We start from the raw sequence: 20,757 nt of genomic DNA, 5'->3' as shown, positions 1-20,757 counted from the left end.
GTCTTCCCACCAAAGTGTTACCAAAAACTTACCATTAGACACTTTTTGTGCTTAATCAACTATAATAACTACATCAGGCAAAGTCCTAAATTAATTGGGGTTCATCTATCATCTAAATGAATTGGGGTATGTTTTATTTATGCGTTATGTACACCAACACAGAATAGCTCTTCATAACCAGCCCATGTTGTAATGAATTGGGCAAGATCCCGACAAAAGCTACATTTCTACGTTAGTTTTTATCAACCAAAAATATATGAAGGGATTTGTCATATCGAGACTCTTCTGATGCCAAATATGGAGGTTAATTAGAGGGTATGAATTTAAACATCATGAAATGAAAATCCAACAGTGATTAATTTCACTGTTGAGAGATTAATTAAACCTGTGCAGTGGGATTGTGTAACGCCATGACAGCATGCTATAGACCTTAATCAGGGTAGCACCAAATTTAATTTTAGACAGGAATGAAAATAAGGCTGTGAGGGTTAGAGCTTAGAAGTACAGTGCGTTCAACATGCTAATTGTTCAATTGATCAAAAGTCTATCAGAAAAAAAATTTAGAAGACAAGAACTCCCTTTGACTAAAAGTTTTGAAAGTTGCGAAAAACAGTTTTGAAACAGTTTTGAAAATGATGTTATATAGTGCCAGTATATAGTGCCTGCCAATGTAAAGACTGTAGGTCTATCCCTCACAACCTCGATTTCATCCTTGTTGAATTCAATATCGTATATAGGGTCAATAGTAGCTGTGGAGAAAATGGCCATTTTAAATGAAATGGAAGAACTTGATCACTCAGGGATAGAAAAAAAATCACATGGTCATGAAAATGAAATGCATATGAAATAATAATAATAATAATAATAATAATAATGTCAAAAATTCAGAAGTAATTCGGATATTACCTTGAACAATCAATTTGGCTGTTGATTGTGAATCTTTGGTTTTGCAGGTGTAATTTCCTGCATCATCTTCAACAAGATTATTTATCACCAGTTTGGTTAATCGTCCCTCCAGTTTCGTGTGATATTTGGCTCCAGCTTTCAGAATTACTCTACCTTTCCTCCATTCAACTGGAGCACCAGGCTTTGAAAGCTCACAGGTAAATACTGCACTCTCACCCTCTATAGACACCTGGTTCTGAAGCTCTCGATTGAATGTAATCGGGAGAGCTGAGAAAATATTGACATTTTTGGTCTTTTAATATAAACCATTAACTCACAAGTAGAAATCATGATATATACACTATAGTTCAAAAGTCTGTAAGATTTATGATGCGTTCACACTTTTAGTTCAGTTGTCTTGGTTCTTTTGGTCTGGACCAAAAAAGAAAATAATTAATTTAGTTCTGGTTCGCTTAGTGTTCAAACTAATTTTAAACACCGAACTTAAAGATAAAAAAAAAAAAAGCTTTTACAAGGTTTGAAATTGCGACCATTTTGGCGCTGAAGACTGACGCGAAAAGAAATCAGACAAGCCATCAGAGAAAATACTGTACCAGGCCCAAAATATATGCACAAAATATTGAGAAATATATAAATATTGAATTGGGGGTTGGGGTTTATATGAATGTATCTCTTAAGGGAACTGATTGTCTTCACAAAAACTTTGATGCCATTTTCTTTCCCTCATATCTCCATATAAAGTAGTATTTATTAGTGCTTATTTGTGTACAGTTTACTTTAAATCCTATAATTAAATCTAATTTAAATAAAAAACAACTGCTCATGCTACATGTGTGTACCATCTTTATCATCATAATTAAAATGCAGTGCTTCATCTAATTTCAAATGGCTACAGATATTTTTTGTTTAAGACCAATTTGACCTGTTATAGAGCAAATAAACAAAAAAATGAAAAATGAAAAATCAGCATGAAAAATCACTACTGTTTCTTTATTTATCTAAAAAAAATGTTTTTAGCCCTGCTTTATAACGTATGTTTTGAGACAGAACTTACTGAACATCCAAAATAATGCTGTGTGCTGGGCTAAACGCACTTGTTGTATGTCCGTACATATGATGGTATTTGGAGAACTCTTGAAGAGCTTGTAAAATGTGTTAAGGAGTCAAAAAAGCAGCAGGAATTCCTCTGTCACACACACAGAGATCTGCTGCAGACACTGTTCTGACACCTGTACCAAACCATATGGAACCAGGTATGTCCTTTTTTAGAGTATCTTGTGAAATCATGTCCAATTTTTGTTCAATTTATATGTCATTGGTCCGTGTTGAGTTCATATTTCAGTTGAACCGCACCAGAGTTCATTTGGAAGTGTTCACACATATTCAAATGAACCACATTAACAGAACAATTGCACTAAAATTAGTTTTAATCAAACCAAAACTGCCAAGTGTGAAAACATAAAATGACTCTTATGCTCATAAAGCCTGCATTTATTTTATCAAACATACAGTAAATTCTGTAATATTGTAAAATATTATTGCAATTTAAAACAGCTGTTTTGTGTTAATCGTTATTAAAGGGGTGGTAAAGTATGATTTCACTTTTCTAACTTTAGCTAGTGTGAAATGTTGCTGTTTGAGCATAAACAACATCTGCGAAGTTACAACGCTCAAAGTTCAAAGCAAAGGGAGATATTTTCTTTTAAAGAAAAGGACTACAACAAACGGCTGGTAGGGACTACACGACATTCCTCCCAGGTTTATGCCGCGTTCCAGGCAACCTGTAACTCCTGTTCCCATTCGTTGTCACTCCGAGTTCCGTCGAATGACGACGAATGGGGTTTTGCTTAGAAAGCCTATCAACTTCGAGTATTACAAAACGAGTCAATGGCAAAGAAATGCCATGGGTTTGCGGAATTTGCATAGCATATCTCCGCCCCACCTCGTGGGTATAAAAGGAGGACGCCGGCAACATGCAGATATGTTTTCGCTTCGGAGCCAAGTTAATTCTTCACTCCACAAGCCATCTCTGAACTGTCAGCTTCTTACAGACGAGCGAAGGTCTCTGGTGTTGGTGTGACGGCGATCTCCCGGCGAGTGCGCGCTTCCTGCTTATCTGTGCAGTGGTTTGCCAGGGAGTGTGTTCCTCCCCGGGCGCTTCAACACTTTCAGAGTTTCTTTTCTCTCACAAAAGAGCTCGCACGCGGCACGTCTTTTTAAAGACGGCTCGCCCGTGCATTTCTGGTGGCGGTTGACTCATTTCCGATTTTGATGGGCACATTCTCTGCTCTGCGTGCTTGGGCTTGATCACGCTAGAGCAGCGTTTGTGGATGACCCATCCCGACCAAATGCGCCCTGTATTATTCCCTGACCGAGGGCACGCTCGGCACGGATGCACTGGCGCACAGCTGGCTGCGGGGCCGCAAATATGCGTTTCCCACAGTGAGCCTTCTTGTGCAGACCCTGCGCAAGGTCAGGGAGGACGAGGAGCAGGTCTTTCTGGTCGCGCCGTACTGGCCCACCCGGACCTGGTTCTCCGAACTCGTACTCCTCGCGACAGCACCTCCTTGGCCGATTCCCCTGAGGAAGGACCTCCTTTCTCAGGGACGGGGCACCCTGTGGCACCCTCGTCCAAATCTCCGGAACCTCCACGTGTGGACCCCCGGAGATGTTCTTAGTGTCGTGCTTTCTTTCCTTCAAGAAGGGTTGGAGCGAAGGCTGTCTCCCTCCACCCTGAAAGTTTATGTTGCCGCTATTGCCGCACACCATGACCCGGTCGAAGGTAAGTCTGTTGGGAAGCACGACCTGATCGTCAGGTTCCTGAGAGGAGCGAGGAGACTGAATCCTCCTCGCCCTCCTCTCATTCCCTCTTGGAACCTCTCAGTGGTTCTAACTGCCCTGCAGAGTGTTCCCTTTGAGCCTTTGCAATCAGTGGAGCTTAAGTTCCTGTCAATGAAGACAGCGCTCCTGGTTGCAGTGGCCTCCATCAAGAGGGTAGGGGACCTGCAAGCATTCTCCGTTGACGAAGCGTGCCTGGAATTCGGGCCGGCTTACTCTCACGTGATCCTGAGACCCCGGCTCGGATATGTGCCCAAGATTCCTACCACTCCCTTCCGGGACCAGGTGGTGAACCTGCAAGCGCTGCCCCTGGAGGAGGCAGACCCAGCCTTGGCACTGCTCTGTCCAGTACGCGCTCTCCGCGCCTATGTAGTGTTTTACGGTGTTTGCTTTAACCTTACACCTTTAACCTTATTTTTTATTATCCTCAGGTTAGGCAAGTCAAATCTGACCTAAATCATAAGCGTTCAAATGGTACTTACAACTTATTCAGAAGACTTCTCTGTGGTTTAGTTCTTGCTTAAGGTTTATTAACAACAATACTGGTAGACAATTGCTTGCAATTAGTATAATAGTTATATATTAATATTCCAAAAAATAAAAGTTAAACCAAAACTAATAGCAAAGTTACAATATAAAGCAAGGTATAAATCAAAGGTACAATCAGCTGGTTTTCTGGCGTCGAGAGATACCGCTAAATCAGTATCTGCTTGTTCAGTCTTCTCATCAGTCTTTTATACTCAAACAGTTCACTGCCGAAGTCAAACTCTCTTCTGTTGTCATCAACTGGAGAGCTGCCAATTCTTCCATGACCCTTTTAAGGTGTTTCCGACGTAGCCTGCTCTCTCTCTTCTTGGCTCTTTTTCTCTTGGTTCTCCGTTTCTTCGTCTGTAAAATATACCTTATCTACAGCATTTCATTTTCTTAAAAGCAATTCTTATCTAATACATACATGCTCTACTCTAAGTTACTTAATATAAATATCTACTACTTTTATAAGGTCAAGTATACATGCATAATTGGTATTAATTTTTGTATATAATTTCCAACACATTTTCATGCAGCATTACAATTTGGGTTACATAAAAGTACTACAAAGCAAAACAGACATTAAACAAGACAGAGTAATTGCAAATAATCATCTTCATTAACAGTAGACAGGACGCAGTGTTTCAGGACCTCAGACCAGCTCTTTGTCTGTTATGGTGGGAAACTGAAGGGAACGGCTCTCTCCAAGCAAAGGTTGTCTCACTGGATAGTGGACGCCATTGCTTTGGCATACCAGCAGCAAGGTCGACCGTGCCCCCTTGGTGTGACTGCCCACTCCACCTGGAGTGTGGTGTCCTCTTGGGCTCTAGCGCATGGCGCCTTGCTAACAGACATCTGCAGAGCTGCAGGCTGGGCGAAACCGAACACATTCGCCAGATTCTACAATCTCCGAGTGGAGCCAGTGTCCTCTCATGTACTCGCTTCAACTAGCTAGTACTGGACCCGCTCAGGTGTCTTCGCTTGCTCGCCATTCCACTCCACGGACTGGATACGTGCGATATCTCCTCAGGTGAGCTTCTCCGAAAGCCCTGAGTTCCTCCAGCACTCCTGACGTCGGTGCCAGTGTCTATTGCCTGCGCGTCGTCTAGGTGCCTCCCGTGTGCATGGTCCCTCCTCCGAGCGACCCCCACATGTGCATTTCAACTGTAAGCCTCTCTGAGCATGTGTCTTTCCCTTGGCAAGCCACCTTGCCACCCCTGGGGTTGAAATATTCCACCTGAGGCTGGACACCCCAGTGCTCTCCATATGCATCCCTCCGGGTAATATGTGTATTCTCTAAAACAACGAAAGGGACAACGAAAGGGAACGTCTCGGTTCCGTATATAACCCTCGTTCCCTGAGTAGGGAACGGAGACATTCCGTCTGCCTGCCACTTTCCGCTGTACCGCGGGGATCGCCTGAGCTCAGTCTTGGCTCCTCAGCGAAGAAACATATCTGCATGTTGCCGGCGTCCTCCTTTTATACCCACGAGGTGGGGCGGAGATTCGCTATGCAAATTCCGCAGACCCATGGCATTTCTTTGCCATTGGCTCGTTTCATAATACTCGAAGTTGATAGGCTTTCTAAGCGAAACCCCATTCGTCGTCATCCGACGGAACGTCTCCGTTCCCTACTCAGGGAACGAGGGTTACATACGTAACCGAGACGTTTTTCCAACCTTATACCCGTGAAAGTGCACTGGAACGGCAGTCAAACCCGTGACTTCCCACCTGTGAACTCGTACTAGATCAATGTACTCCCAGTTACGAGCTCTGACGTCAAATAGCCCTCGAAACCATTCAAAACAACAATGGCAGCCCCCCTGTACAGTGAGAATACAGTTTAGGACAATATAACGTTTCAGTCAAATTAATAATAATATAATAATGAAAATAATACACACACGATTATGTTTTAAATATTTTATGTGGCTTTAAAACAATAAGTATATATTGCGCTCAGGTAGTTTGGCGTGACTGGTCTGGAACTACAAAGTTGTGAGTCGTCGTTTGAAGTCATGATTTACATGCTCAAAAACCTGCCTGGAACGCAGCATTAGTGACATCGGCAATCCTAAAATGTACATAAACCCCGCCCCCGGGACACGCAGTCCATGTTGAGAAGAGGAAAAGTTGTTGTATAAGAGTGTATTTGTGAGTCAGCTCAAACTTTAGCATCCTTCTTTTCACATGTCACTCTGTGTACATCTCACAACAGTTCCTAGACGAGCGATTTATAGATTAACATGACAGAATATCCTAATTGAAGATAGTTAACCCCACATCAGCAACATAAATTCATCAACTAACCATTCAGAGACGTCCTGTTGCATACTACATGTTGTCACTTCTTCTTGAGTCTCTCCATTTTTGTCTGACTCCGTTTTAACATTAAAGGCAGAACAGTTTCTGTCATTTTAGTGTGTCTGCGTGAGGTAATCGCAGCTACAAACATAAGAGCTCTTGAAACCCCACCCTATGCAGCAGCTCATTTGCATTTAAAGGGCCAGGCACAAAACGGTGCGTTTTTGCAAACCACCAAAAAGTGACAACTTTAACATGCTATATAAAAATATCTGTGGGGTATTTTGTGCTAAAACTTCACACACACACTCTGGGGACATCAGAGATTATTTTACATCTTGTGAAAATGCCATTTTACCACCCCTTTAAAAAAATTCAGGATTCTCTGATGAATAGAAAGGTCAAAAGAACAGAAATCTTACAGAATATCATAGATGTATAAATGTATTAATATTATAAATGTCTTTACTGCCACTTTTGATCAATTTAATGCATCTTTGCTATTAAAACGATTAATTAAAAAAAATGTTTAGAGTGGTAGTGTATATATTTTTAACTTTCTTTAGACTATACCTTTGACTTTCACTTCAGCTGTGGTCTTTTGGCATCCAGTCACACAGCTGTATATTCCAGCATCTTCAGAGAAAATGTTAGTTATTTCCAGCTCAGCTGTCCTTCCATCCAGCCTCGTCTGGTACCGTGGCCCTGTAAGGAGCGGTTTATCTCCTCTCCACCATTGCACAGGTACTCCAACTTTGGAGAGCTCACAGTGTAAGGTTATAGATTCCCCTTCAAGAGCTTCTTGGTTCGTAAGTTTTTGTTTAAAAGTAGCTGGAGCACCTGAGAAACCAACATATGTGTTTTATAATAACATCAATTTTCTATAAATAAAAACTCAATGAAACAAAACCTTACCAACAATTTTGATTGTAGCTTTTGTCTTTTGGTCTCCACAGACACATTTGTAGACTCCACTGTCTTCAGGCACAGCCTCACAGATGATCAGCTCAACCGATGTGTCTCGTTCTTTCATCTTATACTTCTCTCCAGGCTGGAGCAGCTCGTCTCCATTCCACCATTCTACTGGGACACCGGCTTTGGAAACCTCACAATGCAATTTTATCATCTTCCCTTCCTCGGCTACCAGGTTTTTCAGCTTCTCTTTGAAAGTGACAGGTTGACCTAAAGAACAAAAAGAGACAAATAAGTACATACTTATTTACTTTGGCAAACGAATTGGCGAAATTTGTTGTAAACTAGCATTCAACATTAAGTGTGAGACAGTTTCGGACCAGCTGACTGCAGTCACTTGTCCAAACCAATGCTGAGTTGCCACTATAAATAAATACATAAATAAAACTTTAATTGATTTTGAAAACCATTTTTATTCCTAGCAAATTATTAGTTACTTTATTATTATTATTTGTTATTTTATTTATTATTATTATTTGACTGTTTTTTAATTATTAATGTTATTTTATCTAGCTAGATAAAATATATTTTTGACAAAGGTTGAGGGGAAAAAATTACATGATTAAACCTGTATAATTTCTAGCTTGATTTAAAATTGTACATAATAAGTATAAATATTTATACACACACATACCACACATGCATGTACACACATATATACATATTTTAACACACCTGTATATACTGTGTATAAAATCACTCTTATACACAGCTTTTTAATAGCTTGCACAAACTTTTTATACATTTTATATATAACATTATATATGTATAATATTAATAAACAATAAACCAAAAAAAGTCAAAGCAGTAAAGAATGAATTAGTGAACATTTTTGTAAAGTATACTTAACAATATTTCTACATATATTTTAGCAAATATAAAAAAGCATTGTTAAATTATCACTATTATGTTTAAGTGGCATTGAAAAATTGCCAGGTCAAGTAACAGAACTACTGGCTTGTCTGGGCAAGCATTAAAAAAAATCCTTATTTTGGATGATGACTTTTGAAGTAGCTTACCACTAACAGTAATGTTGGCTGATGTCTGGGCAGTTTCACTTGTACAGCTATAGACTCCACTATCCTCTTGAGTCAAATTGAAAATCTTCAGCTCTAGCATGCAGCCTCTCTGCCTGATCTTATACTTCTCTCCGGACTTGAGCAGGTTGTTCCCCTTTCTCCACTCAACAGGGGTGTCTTGTTTGGATATCTCACAATGTAAGATTATGCTGTTTCCCTCCTCAGCTATTTGATTTCTTAACTTCTGTTTGAACGTGATGGGTTGAGCTAAGGAAATATTAAAGAATATATAAGATCCATTTTCAGCATTCAGATACTTGTAGAAGCAAAGCTTTTATATTCAACATCTTGTCTTACTTCGTATTTTGATAATAGCTTTGGTTCTTTGATCTTCACACAAACAGATGTACGTTCCACTGTCCTCAGGCACTGGACTTCTGATTACCAGCTCCAGTATGGTGACTATGTGTCTCATCTGATACTTCTCGCCAGGACAGAGAGTTTGTTCACCTTTCAACCATTTCACAGGGATTCCAGCTTTAGAAAGCTCACAGCGTAATGTCACATTTTTACCCTCCTCTGTCTCTTGGTTCTTGAGCTCTTTAACGAATGATATAAGAACCGCTGGAAAAGAGGGAATGGTACAAGTGAAGCTAAGAATCAAAGACAAATGTTTTGAATTAATTTTCATAGTAATCAGTACCATTGACTGTAACAGTAGCCATAGTTTTTTGGTCTCTGCAAATGCATGTGTAATTCCCAGAGTCTTCTGGCATCAGATTGTGTATTGTAAGAGAAATGCAAGATTTCCTCTGCCTCATGTGATACTTATCACTATATTTTAGTGTCTCAGGTCCTTTGCGCCAGACAAACTGGACGCCGGGTATAGAGTATTCGCACGTCAGCGTCACACTCTCTCCCTCATTGACCTCCTGGTTCTGAAGTGCTTTTGTAAACTCAGCAAGGATAACTAATATGATACAAACATAAAGATGATGTAATTTTTGAAAAAGTAGTAAAACCAGAACCTCCCACATGGTAGAATGAGAATGTGAAAATGAGACGTCTGAAATACCTTTAACAGTCAAAGTGGCTTTACTGCTAACCGATCCTGCATCGCACTCGTACACCCCAGCGTCACTGTCTTTCACATCACGGATGGCCAGCCTGGCCTCATTTCCAGATCGACTAACTAAGTACTTTGAGGAATTCCAGATTAAACAGCCATCTTTGTACCAAACAATATGGCATGGCTTTGAGGTCTTGCATAACAGCACCAAACTTCCTCCTTCAATTGCTTCTGTGTCCTCTAATGCTTTAGTTATCGTGGGGCGTCTCTCTGTTATTCAAAGAGGTTTATTACAAAGACATATTTCAGTTTATTTATGTTGTACATTATTCTGATATGCACTGTATTTTCTTATGTTGTACATATGAGTATATAAGTATATTATGTATGTACATAAAGAATATATGTATTATTATCCTTTTATAATATCAAAGCAGTAAACGACATGTTGACTAGTTTCATCTCCAAAGCCCTTCTTATGAGCATTATTAACAGAAATCCGCTATTTCAAGCTTAAATGCCTCATGCATCTTAATATATGCATCTTTATAATAGTTACCCCTGACTAATAGTGACGCATATGATCTTTTGTCCCCAGCCTCGAAGGAAATGGTGCCGGTGTCTTTACGTGCAAGCTGTTTAAAGGTAAGAGTGTGGTAGCCACCAGGCATCATCTTGATCTCGTTAAGATCATTAGTGTAGAGCAAGGTCTCATCCAGGTACCATTTAATGTCAGTGTAGTCACTTGGGCAGATCCGACACTTAAAGACGATGGTATCTCCTTCTAGACACTCTTTATCTTCTAGCTCATCCACAATGACCACTTTTTGACCTGAGAGCCAGATTCATATGAAAAATGCAATAGATGAATACAAACTTTTACAATTCATAAAGTGACTATAAAATAGTGTTCAAACTCTTTATTCTAGTAACCCATCTCAGATTCACTTTTGTAAAGGTATATAATTCTGGAAGAATTTTAAACCATTTGTTGTTTGGCTACCTTGAACTGTAAGTAATGCCCTGCTCTGCATTGTCCCAACGTCACAGGTGTAGACAGCACTGTCACTCTTCTCCAGACTGAAGATAGTCAGAGTGAGGACAACATCCTTTTTCTTCATCATGTACTTTTGTCCCGAGCTGAGCACCATCAAGCCTTTTAACCAGTTCACGGTAGTGGCGGGCCTCCTGGTTTCACACTCCATGATCACTGTGCCCTTTTCCTCTGCACGCAAATCCTTCAGTTCCTTCGCAAATGTTTGTTGCAAGTCTAAATGCATTACAACAAAAGAGAGAGTAACAGTGTAAATGACATTCAGCAGAATGAAATGAACTGATCGGTTAATCACTGAAAGAGCAGTTGCACTGGGAAAAATTAATAAAGAAGAGTATAAAATGAGCCAACTCAAATTTATAATAGTGAATAAGGAAGTATTTACCTCTGACATCTAATCTTGCCCTTGTAGCAATCCCATCAGCCTCACAGCAGTACTCTCCTGAGTCCATTATGGCTGCATTATGGATGATGAGCTTCACCAAATAATCCTTTTGGGTTATTTCATATTTTGGGCTGACTCCAATTATTCGCCCATTTTTCAGCCATTTAACTGTTGCATCAGGTTTGGTGATCTCACAGCTGAGCTCTGGATCTTCACCGGTTGTCGCTTTAACATTTAGCATATCCCTAAACACTCTCACAGGCTTCTCTGAGAAAACAGAAGAGACGGAGAGTAAGCAATGCTGAACTTGGAAACTTGCATTATTTGCGAATTTAAATGATCACCTTTAACAAACAACATAGTCCTGCAACTGAGATCTTTGATGGTAAAGACCACTTCTCCTGCATCAGATATAATAACTTCCTGAATGCTCATTGTGTATTTGCGCCCCTTGTTAGCGACTATGATCCGTCCATTGCTGACAATCAGTTTGCCATTCAAGATCCACAATGCTTCATCGATGATATTATGGGACAGGACACACTCAAAACTGCAGTTTTCCCCTTCCAGCACAGTTGTTGTCCGAATGCGTTTGGTAATGGTAATGCGCAGGTCTGAAAAAAGACCCTGAGTTTAAATAAAACGTATTTTTTTGTTAATTATTTCAATTAGATTAAAGTAGAGATCATGAAACCTACCACATACTATGACTTTCGCTTTAGTTTGGCTGCAGCCAATATCACAGATGTACTCCCCTCCATCGTCCTTTCTCAGCTTGCGAATAATAAGAGTCAATGACTTTCCTAAATGGAGAATCTCATACTTCTCATTGACGGTCAGAATTTCACCATCTTTCCTCCAGACAGGAGTTACAGATGGCTTGGAAACCTCACACTGCAGAAGGACTTCACCACGCTCCTCACCTGCTACATCCTCCAGTGACCTGAGGAATACTGCTGGCTTTTCTAAGAGACACAAATAAATGGCCGATATTAGAAATCTATACCAAAGAAAATTAACACTCCCTTTTGCATGCTAAAGTGAATTTAGGCATCACAACATTATAATTTACAGTAAGAAAGACTGAAAAATTTCTGCTATAGAAACTGTTTGAATTAGAAAAAAACATAATAATAGAGGAGGGATGCTACGGAATGAATTCTCTCACAAATGTTTTGCGTTCCCCTCAGAAACTTTGCATCCAACTGCAACAATTTTTATTTCTTAACGAGTAAAGGCAAAGTTTCTCAGGGAATGCAAAAGTTTTGTTAGGGAACGCAAAGGTTTTGTGAGTAAACACAAAGTTTCTCTGGGGAACGCAAAACTTTTGGTACAGAATGAAAATGCATTGAAATATTTTTTTTTTGTCTATCTCATATTTTTTCCATCACCATGTCCTGGTAGGGGCTCCATAATATGCTGGTTGGATAGTCCCTAAACTCTAGTTTAAAAATAGAGTGGAGAGTATTATAACCACTGGATTTGAAAGGTTAGTTGATTATAAAGAGTTTGTTTGTGTGGCCTGAAATGTGTTGTAACAGTATGTTTATTTCTTATAATAAAGTAAATCTAATTTTATGCATGAACTCGTAAATTGAAAGAAATAGTGCTCTTAAAGGGTTAAAGGGATTGTTCACCCGAAAACATAAATTCTGTCAGTAATTACTCACCCTCATGTTGTTCCAACCCCGTAAGACCTTCGTTCATCTTCGGAACACGAATTAAGATATTTTTGATTAAATCTGAGAGCTGGATCACTCCTCCATAGGCTTCTTAAGGGATTGAAACTTGTTCCCCGAAAAGTTATTAGAGACATCATTAAAATAGTCCAAGTGACTACAGTGGCTCAATCTTAAGTTTATCAAATGACGAGAATACTTTTGTGCGCAAAAAAACCCCAAAATAACGACTTTATTTCATTTCCTTCTCTGTGGGCCTTGAGTCAGTTCACTAGTGTAACAGCGTAAGCTTCTGTTGTTGTACGTCACACGCATCACACACATGACCAGCGTCAGCCAATAGTGAGCCTACGTGTGACGTAGCACTACGGGATCACACTACGTTAACTGACTAGAGGCCCACAGAGAAGGAAATGAATAGTTGAAATAAATTCGTTATTTTTGTTTATTTTTGCGCACGAAAAGTATTCTCGTCGCTTGATAAACTTAAGATTGAGCCACTGTAGTCACTTGGACTATTTTAACAATGGCTTTAATAACTTTTCGGGGCTTGCAAGTTTCAATCCCTTAGAAGGCTATGGAGGAGTGATCCAGCTCTCAGATTTAATCAAAAATATCTTAATTCGTGTTCCGAAGATGAACAAAGGTTTTTACGGGGTTGGAACAACATGAGGGTGAGTAATTACTGACAGAATTTTCATTTTTGGGTGAACTATCCCTTTAAATCTCTTTCATAATTTATAGCTATTCCTTTAAGAATGTGCTGAGCAGAAACAATTATATATCCGATATCTGTTGTAAATTCTTGTTCATGTGTCTGTCTCTGCTTTTAAAGTAGAGGAGTTGGACAGCAGGTTATTAAAAAATCCAGTTTTCTTAGTCCCATGGTAACTGAAAACCTTACCTCTGACCCTGAGGAACGCAGACTCGCTGATATCAAAGGTTTTGAATGTTACACGGCTCTCTTGAGGAGCGAGTCGCTTTAGAATCAGACTGTACACTTTTCCAGAATTCTGGACTTTGTTTATGTGGTTGGTGTACAGTACTCTGTCATTGAGAAGCCACTGGACACTGGGTGACTCGTGACTCAGTTCACAACTGAATACAGCAGATCCATCTTCCTCAGTCTCTACTTGCTCCAGGTGTCTTATGATCTTCAATCTTTTAACTGCAAGAAAACAAAAATGATTTCTAATGTATGGAATGTGTCTCATCTGTGCTCTAAAAATGCTTAATGAAAAGCTACTCATGCATATGGAAGACTATACCAGGGAGTGCAGATTGTGTCTTATCTTGATGATGTGTTTAAAATTTACAGGTATGTTAAACACCATTATTCTATAGCTAAAAGCAGGTACCCTCCACACTGATTCTTCCTCTTGTCTCCGAGCCACCAGCCAGACAGCGATATTCTCCTGAATCTGCTACTTTCACACCCAGGATGGTCATCTCAACCCGGTTCTTCTCTCGCTTCATTGAGCACTTATTGGAGGCAAAGAGGAGGGTTCTTCCCTTGAACCAGCGCACCACTCTGGGGGATGGACAGAACTCACAGCTGAGAGTAACTGACCCGTTCTCCTTCACCTTCACATCTGAAATGGGCTGTTTGACGATCAAAGGCCGCTCTATTAGGAAAGTGTAGGTAAGCAAGAATTCACCCGGCACATTATTCACAAGCCATATAATACAAATGCATGGCTCTATGCTCTGATTTAGGGATGCACTAGTCTCAGCCTCAGACGTCACGCCCACGGACCATTGGCGGAACGTCTGATGCATATGGCACACTTTTCTGGAAACACTTCAGGAGTTTCAAAGTCGTGATCTGATTGGTTGAATTGATCGGGAGACGCATGTGTCGCAGTCTTTAACAGTTTGCGTGGAAACAAATGCCGTGACGCCAAAACCCCTCGTGGAAGAAGAAAGCCATTGTGTTTACAACTGTGACAATAAGCTATTACAAGGATCAACTAATCCCAGAAGTATGTGAAGTTTGCGGCTTCATTCTTGCAGTAAAGTTGCACAATGCTCTTGAATAATAATTTGTTAGATGCACGCCGGTGTGTTATTGTAGGGACATCGACATAATATTGTCACGCCTCTAAACATGACGCGGAACAAAATTAACTGATTGGTTGCGTCAGTCAAATAATCCTCTTGGGCAGTCCTTGTCCCAGAAAACCTGCGATAGAGTCCAGACCTTCTGCCGTCAGTCTGAAGGTCTGATTACGCAAGACTAGGGATGCACTAATATTAAATTCATGATAAGATAAGCAGATTTTTTTTGTTATAGCCAATTAACGATAAATGGCTTATTTTAAAATAAATGACTAGTTTAAATTAATTTAAAAGTACCGACTTCGGTACCAAGACCTATGCTCCAATAATTACCAGATAATTAATTACCTGTAACTGTGAGTTGAGCTTCTGACTTGCTCTTCCCCGAGGTGAACTGCACAATGCCACACATGCTGCTGTCAGTTTGGGTGAAAATAAGTCTGTTCGAGGTTCCTTGCCTCTCAATCCTGATTTCTGGACAGGGGCATAGCATCTGCCCATTCAGGGTCCATTTTGGTGCCCTCTCTAATTTAATACTGGTTTCCACTTTAAAACGAGCCTCTTTAGGCTCCATGACCTCCACAGAACTGAGTCCTTTCAAAATGCTGATGGCCTGCTCTGTAAGAATAGACCAAATATCCCGTACATAAAAGTCTTACCTAACATTTTAAAAGGATAGACTTACTGACTAAATGAATAAAAGTAGACTAAGAATGAATCTGTTGCATCAATGACAATATTGAAACTGGATAAGTAAACTGTATTTAAATTATGATTAAATTTACTTAAGAAAAAAATGACTTCTCACCCTCTACAAACAATTGGCAGGAAGTCCTCTCATCAACAGCATCACAGATAAAAGTGTCCTCATCTGAGGAGCCCACATCATCTATGATGAGCTGTCTGTACACACCTTCACTTATAGTTTGGTACTTGCCATTTGGCACAATTTCATGGTTTCTTCTGTACCATTTAACCACAGCATTGTCACGGGAGACCTGACACTCCAGCAAGGCACGGTGTTTGTACATGGCAATCTTCACCCTCAGGGGCTTCAAAAAATTAACTGGAAGCTCTGCAATGATCATCCTTGGTAAATTCAAAGACAATTGAAGAAAACGGATCAAATGTGATGCTCTCATTTTTACCTTTAACTCGTAGTGTTGCTGTTGAAGAGACCTTCTCGGCAGTGAATCTGATTTCACCAGCATCTTCTGGTTTGACTGATTTATAGGTCAGGGAGTGTATTTTACCTGTTTGTAAGATTTGATCAAATTTGAAAAAGCTGCTGAAAATTAGATTCTAAAACAAAATATTATAATTTTCAATTAAAGACCTTTTTGGTCATTCTCAAAATATTTGTCATAATCCAGCGTAATTCTTTTTTATTATTTTTTTTTATTATTTAACACCAATAAGTAATTTAAATTATCTAAATTAATAAATACAAATTTCAACATGGTGCACAGCTACATACACAACTTTTTGAATTTTTTAACATTAAAAACATCAATGGAAAGAAATCAAGGGAAAATTTGTTTTTTGTACTATCCACTTATATTGTTTTCTGTTTTTGCAAACTTGCTATACTGTGCATTAATGCTTAATTTTTAAACATTTTTAAACGTGCAAAACTATACAGCATAAAACTGTCATTTAATACACATTGGGTTAAATTAAAGGATTATGCTTTTCATATTATGAAGTTTGAAATCTCTTATTCAGGTGAAATGTTTGTTACCATATTTTGAGAATGATCCTGTTATGAACATACTGACATCCACCAGAAGTCAAAGTGTCACTAAACCTCTCACACATACCCTCACATCTTATTTTAACATTGTCCCTAGCTCGCAACCGGCTGTCGTCCTTGTACCACTTCCCATCCACATCTTCCCAGTTGACCTCACAGATAAATGTCACACTCTCCCTCTCGGTCACACTGGCATTCTGAAGATCCTTCACAATCTTTATATCCCTGGCTGAGAGAAATGAAACAGGATAGTAGCAAACTGCTATCACAGGCAGCTTGTTTGGTAACATTTAAAATAACAAAAAACACTTCTCTACTGTAAATGTACATTATCCAAATCATTTGAGATCTGAGGCATTACTACCACTATCACACAGAGAAATTACTTTATATGGCATTAACCCTGTAAAGCCTTATAAAACACATTATATATATAGGTTATGCATTTATTTGCATTTCAGGTGAAATAAGTATTTGATTCCCAAGCAAAACATCATTTAGTACTTGGTGGGGAAACCCTTGTTGACAAGCATAGAGGTAAGTGCGATTGCACTTCAGCTTTTTGCTATGGAGCCGAGCACTTCGATGCTGTGTTCTCTACAAACAGAGTGGTACAAGACGAGCGAGCTCTCTACGGCGATACAGCGTGGCAGCGTGGTCGATTTCTTTTCTCTCTCTCTCTCTATATATATTTTTTATCAGCTATCAGCTGATAAGGTGCGCCATGAGAGTGCTGAAAGGCTATTTTCATGGCTGGTAAGATTGCCAGGAAGAAAGACAGCGCACGACAGGTGCACATTCCTGTCTGTGTTCGCTTTCACCGCGCGGTCAGTGGGTCGTGCGAGGTCCACCATGGACCAGGAACATCATCTCTGGCTGTGTCTGGCTGACATGAGGGAGACCAACATAGTCAGGTTCCTTAACTCCCCCTTGTCTCAGACCGGCCTCTTCGGTGACACGGTCGAGAACTTCGCCCAGCAGTTCTTGGCTGTACAAAAGCAGACTGAGGCGATTAAACACATCCTGTCGCGACGGTCAGCTGCTGCCTCCACCCCATCGCCTGCGGCCCCTCAGTCTGCTCGTCGCTAGGGGCGTCCTCCTCAACGAATCATGTCAAGAGTTCGGGCCGGGTGACAACCATGTTGTACTGAGACCCCGGCCAGGCTATTTGCCCATGATTCCTACCACTCCCTTCAGGGACCAGGTAGTGAACCGGCAAGCGCTGCCCCTGGAGGAGGCAGACCCAGCCCTGGCTTTGTTTTGTCCCGTTCTCGCTCTGCGTCTTTATGCAGACAGAACTCAAAGTCTCAGGACCTCAGACCAGTTCAGCTCCTCAGCAAAAAACTGAAGTGCAATCGCACCTGCTGCTCATTATATACCTACGCTGCGTGGCTGAACAGCTGATGTAAATGATTGTACGCCAATGTGCATTGGCTCTACAAGGAACGAGATTCCTATTCGTTGGTCACAACAACATACGCCTCCGTTCCCTTCTTCAGGGAACGAGGGTTACCATATGTAACCAAAAAGTTTCAGCTCCCTCCACAGATTTTCTATAGGATTAAGGTCTGGAGACTGGCTAGGCTACTCCAAGACCTTAATGTGCTTCTTCTTGAGCCACTCCTTTGTTGCCTTGGTGGTATGTTTTAGGTCATTGTCATGCTGGAAGACCCCTCCACGACCAATCTTCAGTGTTGGGTGAAGGAAGGAGGTTCCCGTCCACGATTTTACAGTACATGGCCCCGTCCATTAGCCCCTCAATACGGTGAAGTCGTCCTGTACACTTATCAGAGAAACAGCCCCAGAGCATAATGTTTCCACCTCCGTGCTTGACTGTAGAGATTGTGTTCTTGGGGTCATAGTCAACATTTCTCTTCCTCCAAACACGACGAGTTGAGTTGATGCCAAAAAGCTCAATTTTGGTCTCATCTGACCATAGCACTTTCTCCCAAGCCTTCTCTGAGTCATTAGATGTTTATTGGCAAACTTCAGACGGGCCTGTACATGTGCCTTTTTGAGCAAGGGGACCTCGCAGGCGCTGCAGGATTTTAATCCATTGAGGCGTAGTGTGTTACCAATGGTTTGATACAGATTCTGTGGACAGGTGTCTTTTATACACATAAAAGTATAAACTAATCTGTGTTCCACATGGGCACATAACATATCTGTTGGAGGCAGAATTCTTGCTGGTTGGTGGGGGATCAAACACTTATTTCACTCGATCAAATGCTAATCAATTTATAACCTTTATAATGTGTTTTTTCTGGATTTTTTTGGTTGATATTCTGTCTCTATCCGTTAAAATAAACCTACCATAAAAATTATATACCCTTTATTTCTTTGTAAGTGGGCAAACTTCTGTCATCTTTTTTTTTGTTTTCGTTTTTGCCAATTGAAAGGCCTTTTAGTATAATTCTAAAAAGTCCCCTTCAAGTGTTGGTAAATGTCTTTTTTTTCCTCTGAATTCTTTGCTGATTTTTATAAACTAAATTTAAAAATAACTTTTAAATTGTTTGTAATATTTCAAGATGAACACTTGTTGGACTGAAGCAACTTAGGTTTTACTTGATTATCCCTACATTAATCTTTTTGAAAAGTCAAGTCAAAGTCAAAGTCAATATTTATATATAAGAGGGATTATACAAAATGTGGACTATATGTAAACAAATTTTATGTAAAATATCTTATTCAGGACAGAAATAAAAAATAACATATTGTATGATCCCTCTTATTTTATTGAAATTAACATTTTGGAGATTGTGCAAGGGCCAGGGTATGTACATATTCTAAAGGTTAAATATACTGTTCCATTTTTATTTTATTTTTTAAATCTGACCATTAGTATTTCATATGTCAGGCTTTAACGTTACAGGGTTAAAGACAGGTTGCGTATTGGTGGTACCTGTGACTGTCAGCATAGCTGAGCTTTCGATTCCTTCAGCCTTGAAGCTGATGACGCCCATGTCAGAAACCGTGACCCGGGTCAGGGTGAGTGTGTGTTTTTTCCCCTGCGTGGCAATTCGACACACAGGCCTGGATTTAAGTGGGAGTCCATTCCTGGTCCATTCACCCTGGACGTACCCATGACTGAGGACCACCTCAAATGTACAGACTTCTTTCTCACACAGTGTCACATCCTCTAGCCCTTTCACCAATTGAATTCTATTCACTTTAGACACAAATAGAGGAATTATCAGTGTTTCTTTTTTGTAACAAATACTGCGCTACTACAGAGCCCCTAACATGACATTTCCGGGGGAAACAATAGCTTTCGCGCGAGCATGACAACCTGTTGCGTGCTCATGTTTTCTATATTTCCTTTGATCGTGTTCGCGCCAAAACTCACGTGAATGTCTCAGAGTCCCGCGCATGTCACTTAGGGACTTCGTACACTGCTAGTATAAAATATATCATGATGATATAAAATATTCAGAATGCTTAATTAAGAAATTATTCTTACATGCCATGTTAAGCACCTACTCTCACAATCCTTTAGGAATGGCCGGCAACTTCAAGTTTACTTCTCCAGTTGCACTCTTAACAAAGTGTGATTTGTTACTCATCGACAATAATGAAGACTGGAAAAGAAATATGCTTATTGTTGTTATTTCCGTATTTTCATAATTTATGTATTCATTTAATTATTAATTGTGTACTTAATAAACAAAATGTATTTATGCGTCTAATTTTATGTCTAAAACACTCGTATAACTGAGAAGCAAATCTTGATAGAGAATACAACCCATGGCTGGATAAGAAATATGAAACTGACAGAAATATATTCTCTTACACTCGGTGTAGGTCTAATTAGTTGGCATGCACTGATGTCTCTGCCAGTCTAGCTTATTTGGATAGGTTATATGTCCATATGTGCAGATACAACTGAAGTTTGTCTATATCAAACAAAGACAGACTAACTCCCTGCACACTTCTTTCTCACATTACAAACAAACAAACGTCTCTCCCAGTTGTTGCAGCATGTCAATTGCTCAATTAATAGTTGGCCTCAAGTGTATGTAATGCTTTGAAACATGACACCATCCTTGAGATTAAAAACATGGAATAAATAATGAATTTCATAGTTTTTTTGTATTAATCAGACTATAGTCAAATAAAACACTTATAAAACTGGAGGCATTAGATTAGACTTCATCAAATCTTTTGCTGTTGTTGTAAATCATACACCATATAGG

The 20,757-nt window shown here is 39.9% G+C and overlaps 1 protein-coding gene across 2 annotated transcripts in view; it reads right to left on the bottom strand.

Annotated features, from left to right (window-relative positions):
• The window catches only part of LOC143732480 (dynein regulatory complex protein 11-like), a 68,501-nt gene that overhangs the window by 33,879 nt on the left and 13,865 nt on the right, over nt 1-20,757 (bottom strand). The window contains exons 2-20 of one of the 2 annotated variants that reach the window (XM_077223602.1): nt 19,467-19,733; nt 16,632-16,793; nt 15,960-16,064; nt 15,620-15,886; nt 15,160-15,429; nt 14,112-14,378; nt 13,658-13,921; nt 11,773-12,039; nt 11,419-11,688; nt 11,075-11,341; nt 10,639-10,905; nt 10,195-10,467; nt 9,642-9,905; nt 9,270-9,536; nt 8,924-9,190; nt 8,567-8,833; nt 7,491-7,757; nt 7,149-7,415; nt 907-1,173 (exon numbers count right to left, since the gene is read on the bottom strand). In XM_077223602.1, coding sequence (XP_077079717.1) covers nt 907-1,173; nt 7,149-7,415; nt 7,491-7,757; nt 8,567-8,833; nt 8,924-9,190; nt 9,270-9,536; nt 9,642-9,905; nt 10,195-10,467; nt 10,639-10,905; nt 11,075-11,341; nt 11,419-11,688; nt 11,773-12,039; nt 13,658-13,921; nt 14,112-14,378; nt 15,160-15,429; nt 15,620-15,886; nt 15,960-16,064; nt 16,632-16,793; nt 19,467-19,733 — 4,812 coding nt within the window. Of the gene's footprint in view, nt 1-906; nt 1,174-7,148; nt 7,416-7,490; nt 7,758-8,566; nt 8,834-8,923; nt 9,191-9,269; nt 9,537-9,641; nt 9,906-10,194; nt 10,468-10,638; nt 10,906-11,074; nt 11,342-11,418; nt 11,689-11,772; nt 12,040-13,657; nt 13,922-14,111; nt 14,379-15,159; nt 15,430-15,619; nt 15,887-15,959; nt 16,065-16,631; nt 16,794-19,466; nt 19,734-20,757 lie in introns of those variants that run through there. The other variant, XM_077223604.1, reaches the window with a different exon arrangement.

The sequence above is a fragment of the Siphateles boraxobius genome, unplaced genomic scaffold (genome assembly GCF_051911475.1).
Source record: "Siphateles boraxobius isolate OS27281-9 unplaced genomic scaffold, OSU_SipBor_1 9, whole genome shotgun sequence".
NCBI lineage: Eukaryota > Metazoa > Chordata > Actinopteri > Cypriniformes > Leuciscidae > Siphateles > Siphateles boraxobius.
This window is presented reverse-complemented; position numbering and strand designations above follow the sequence as displayed.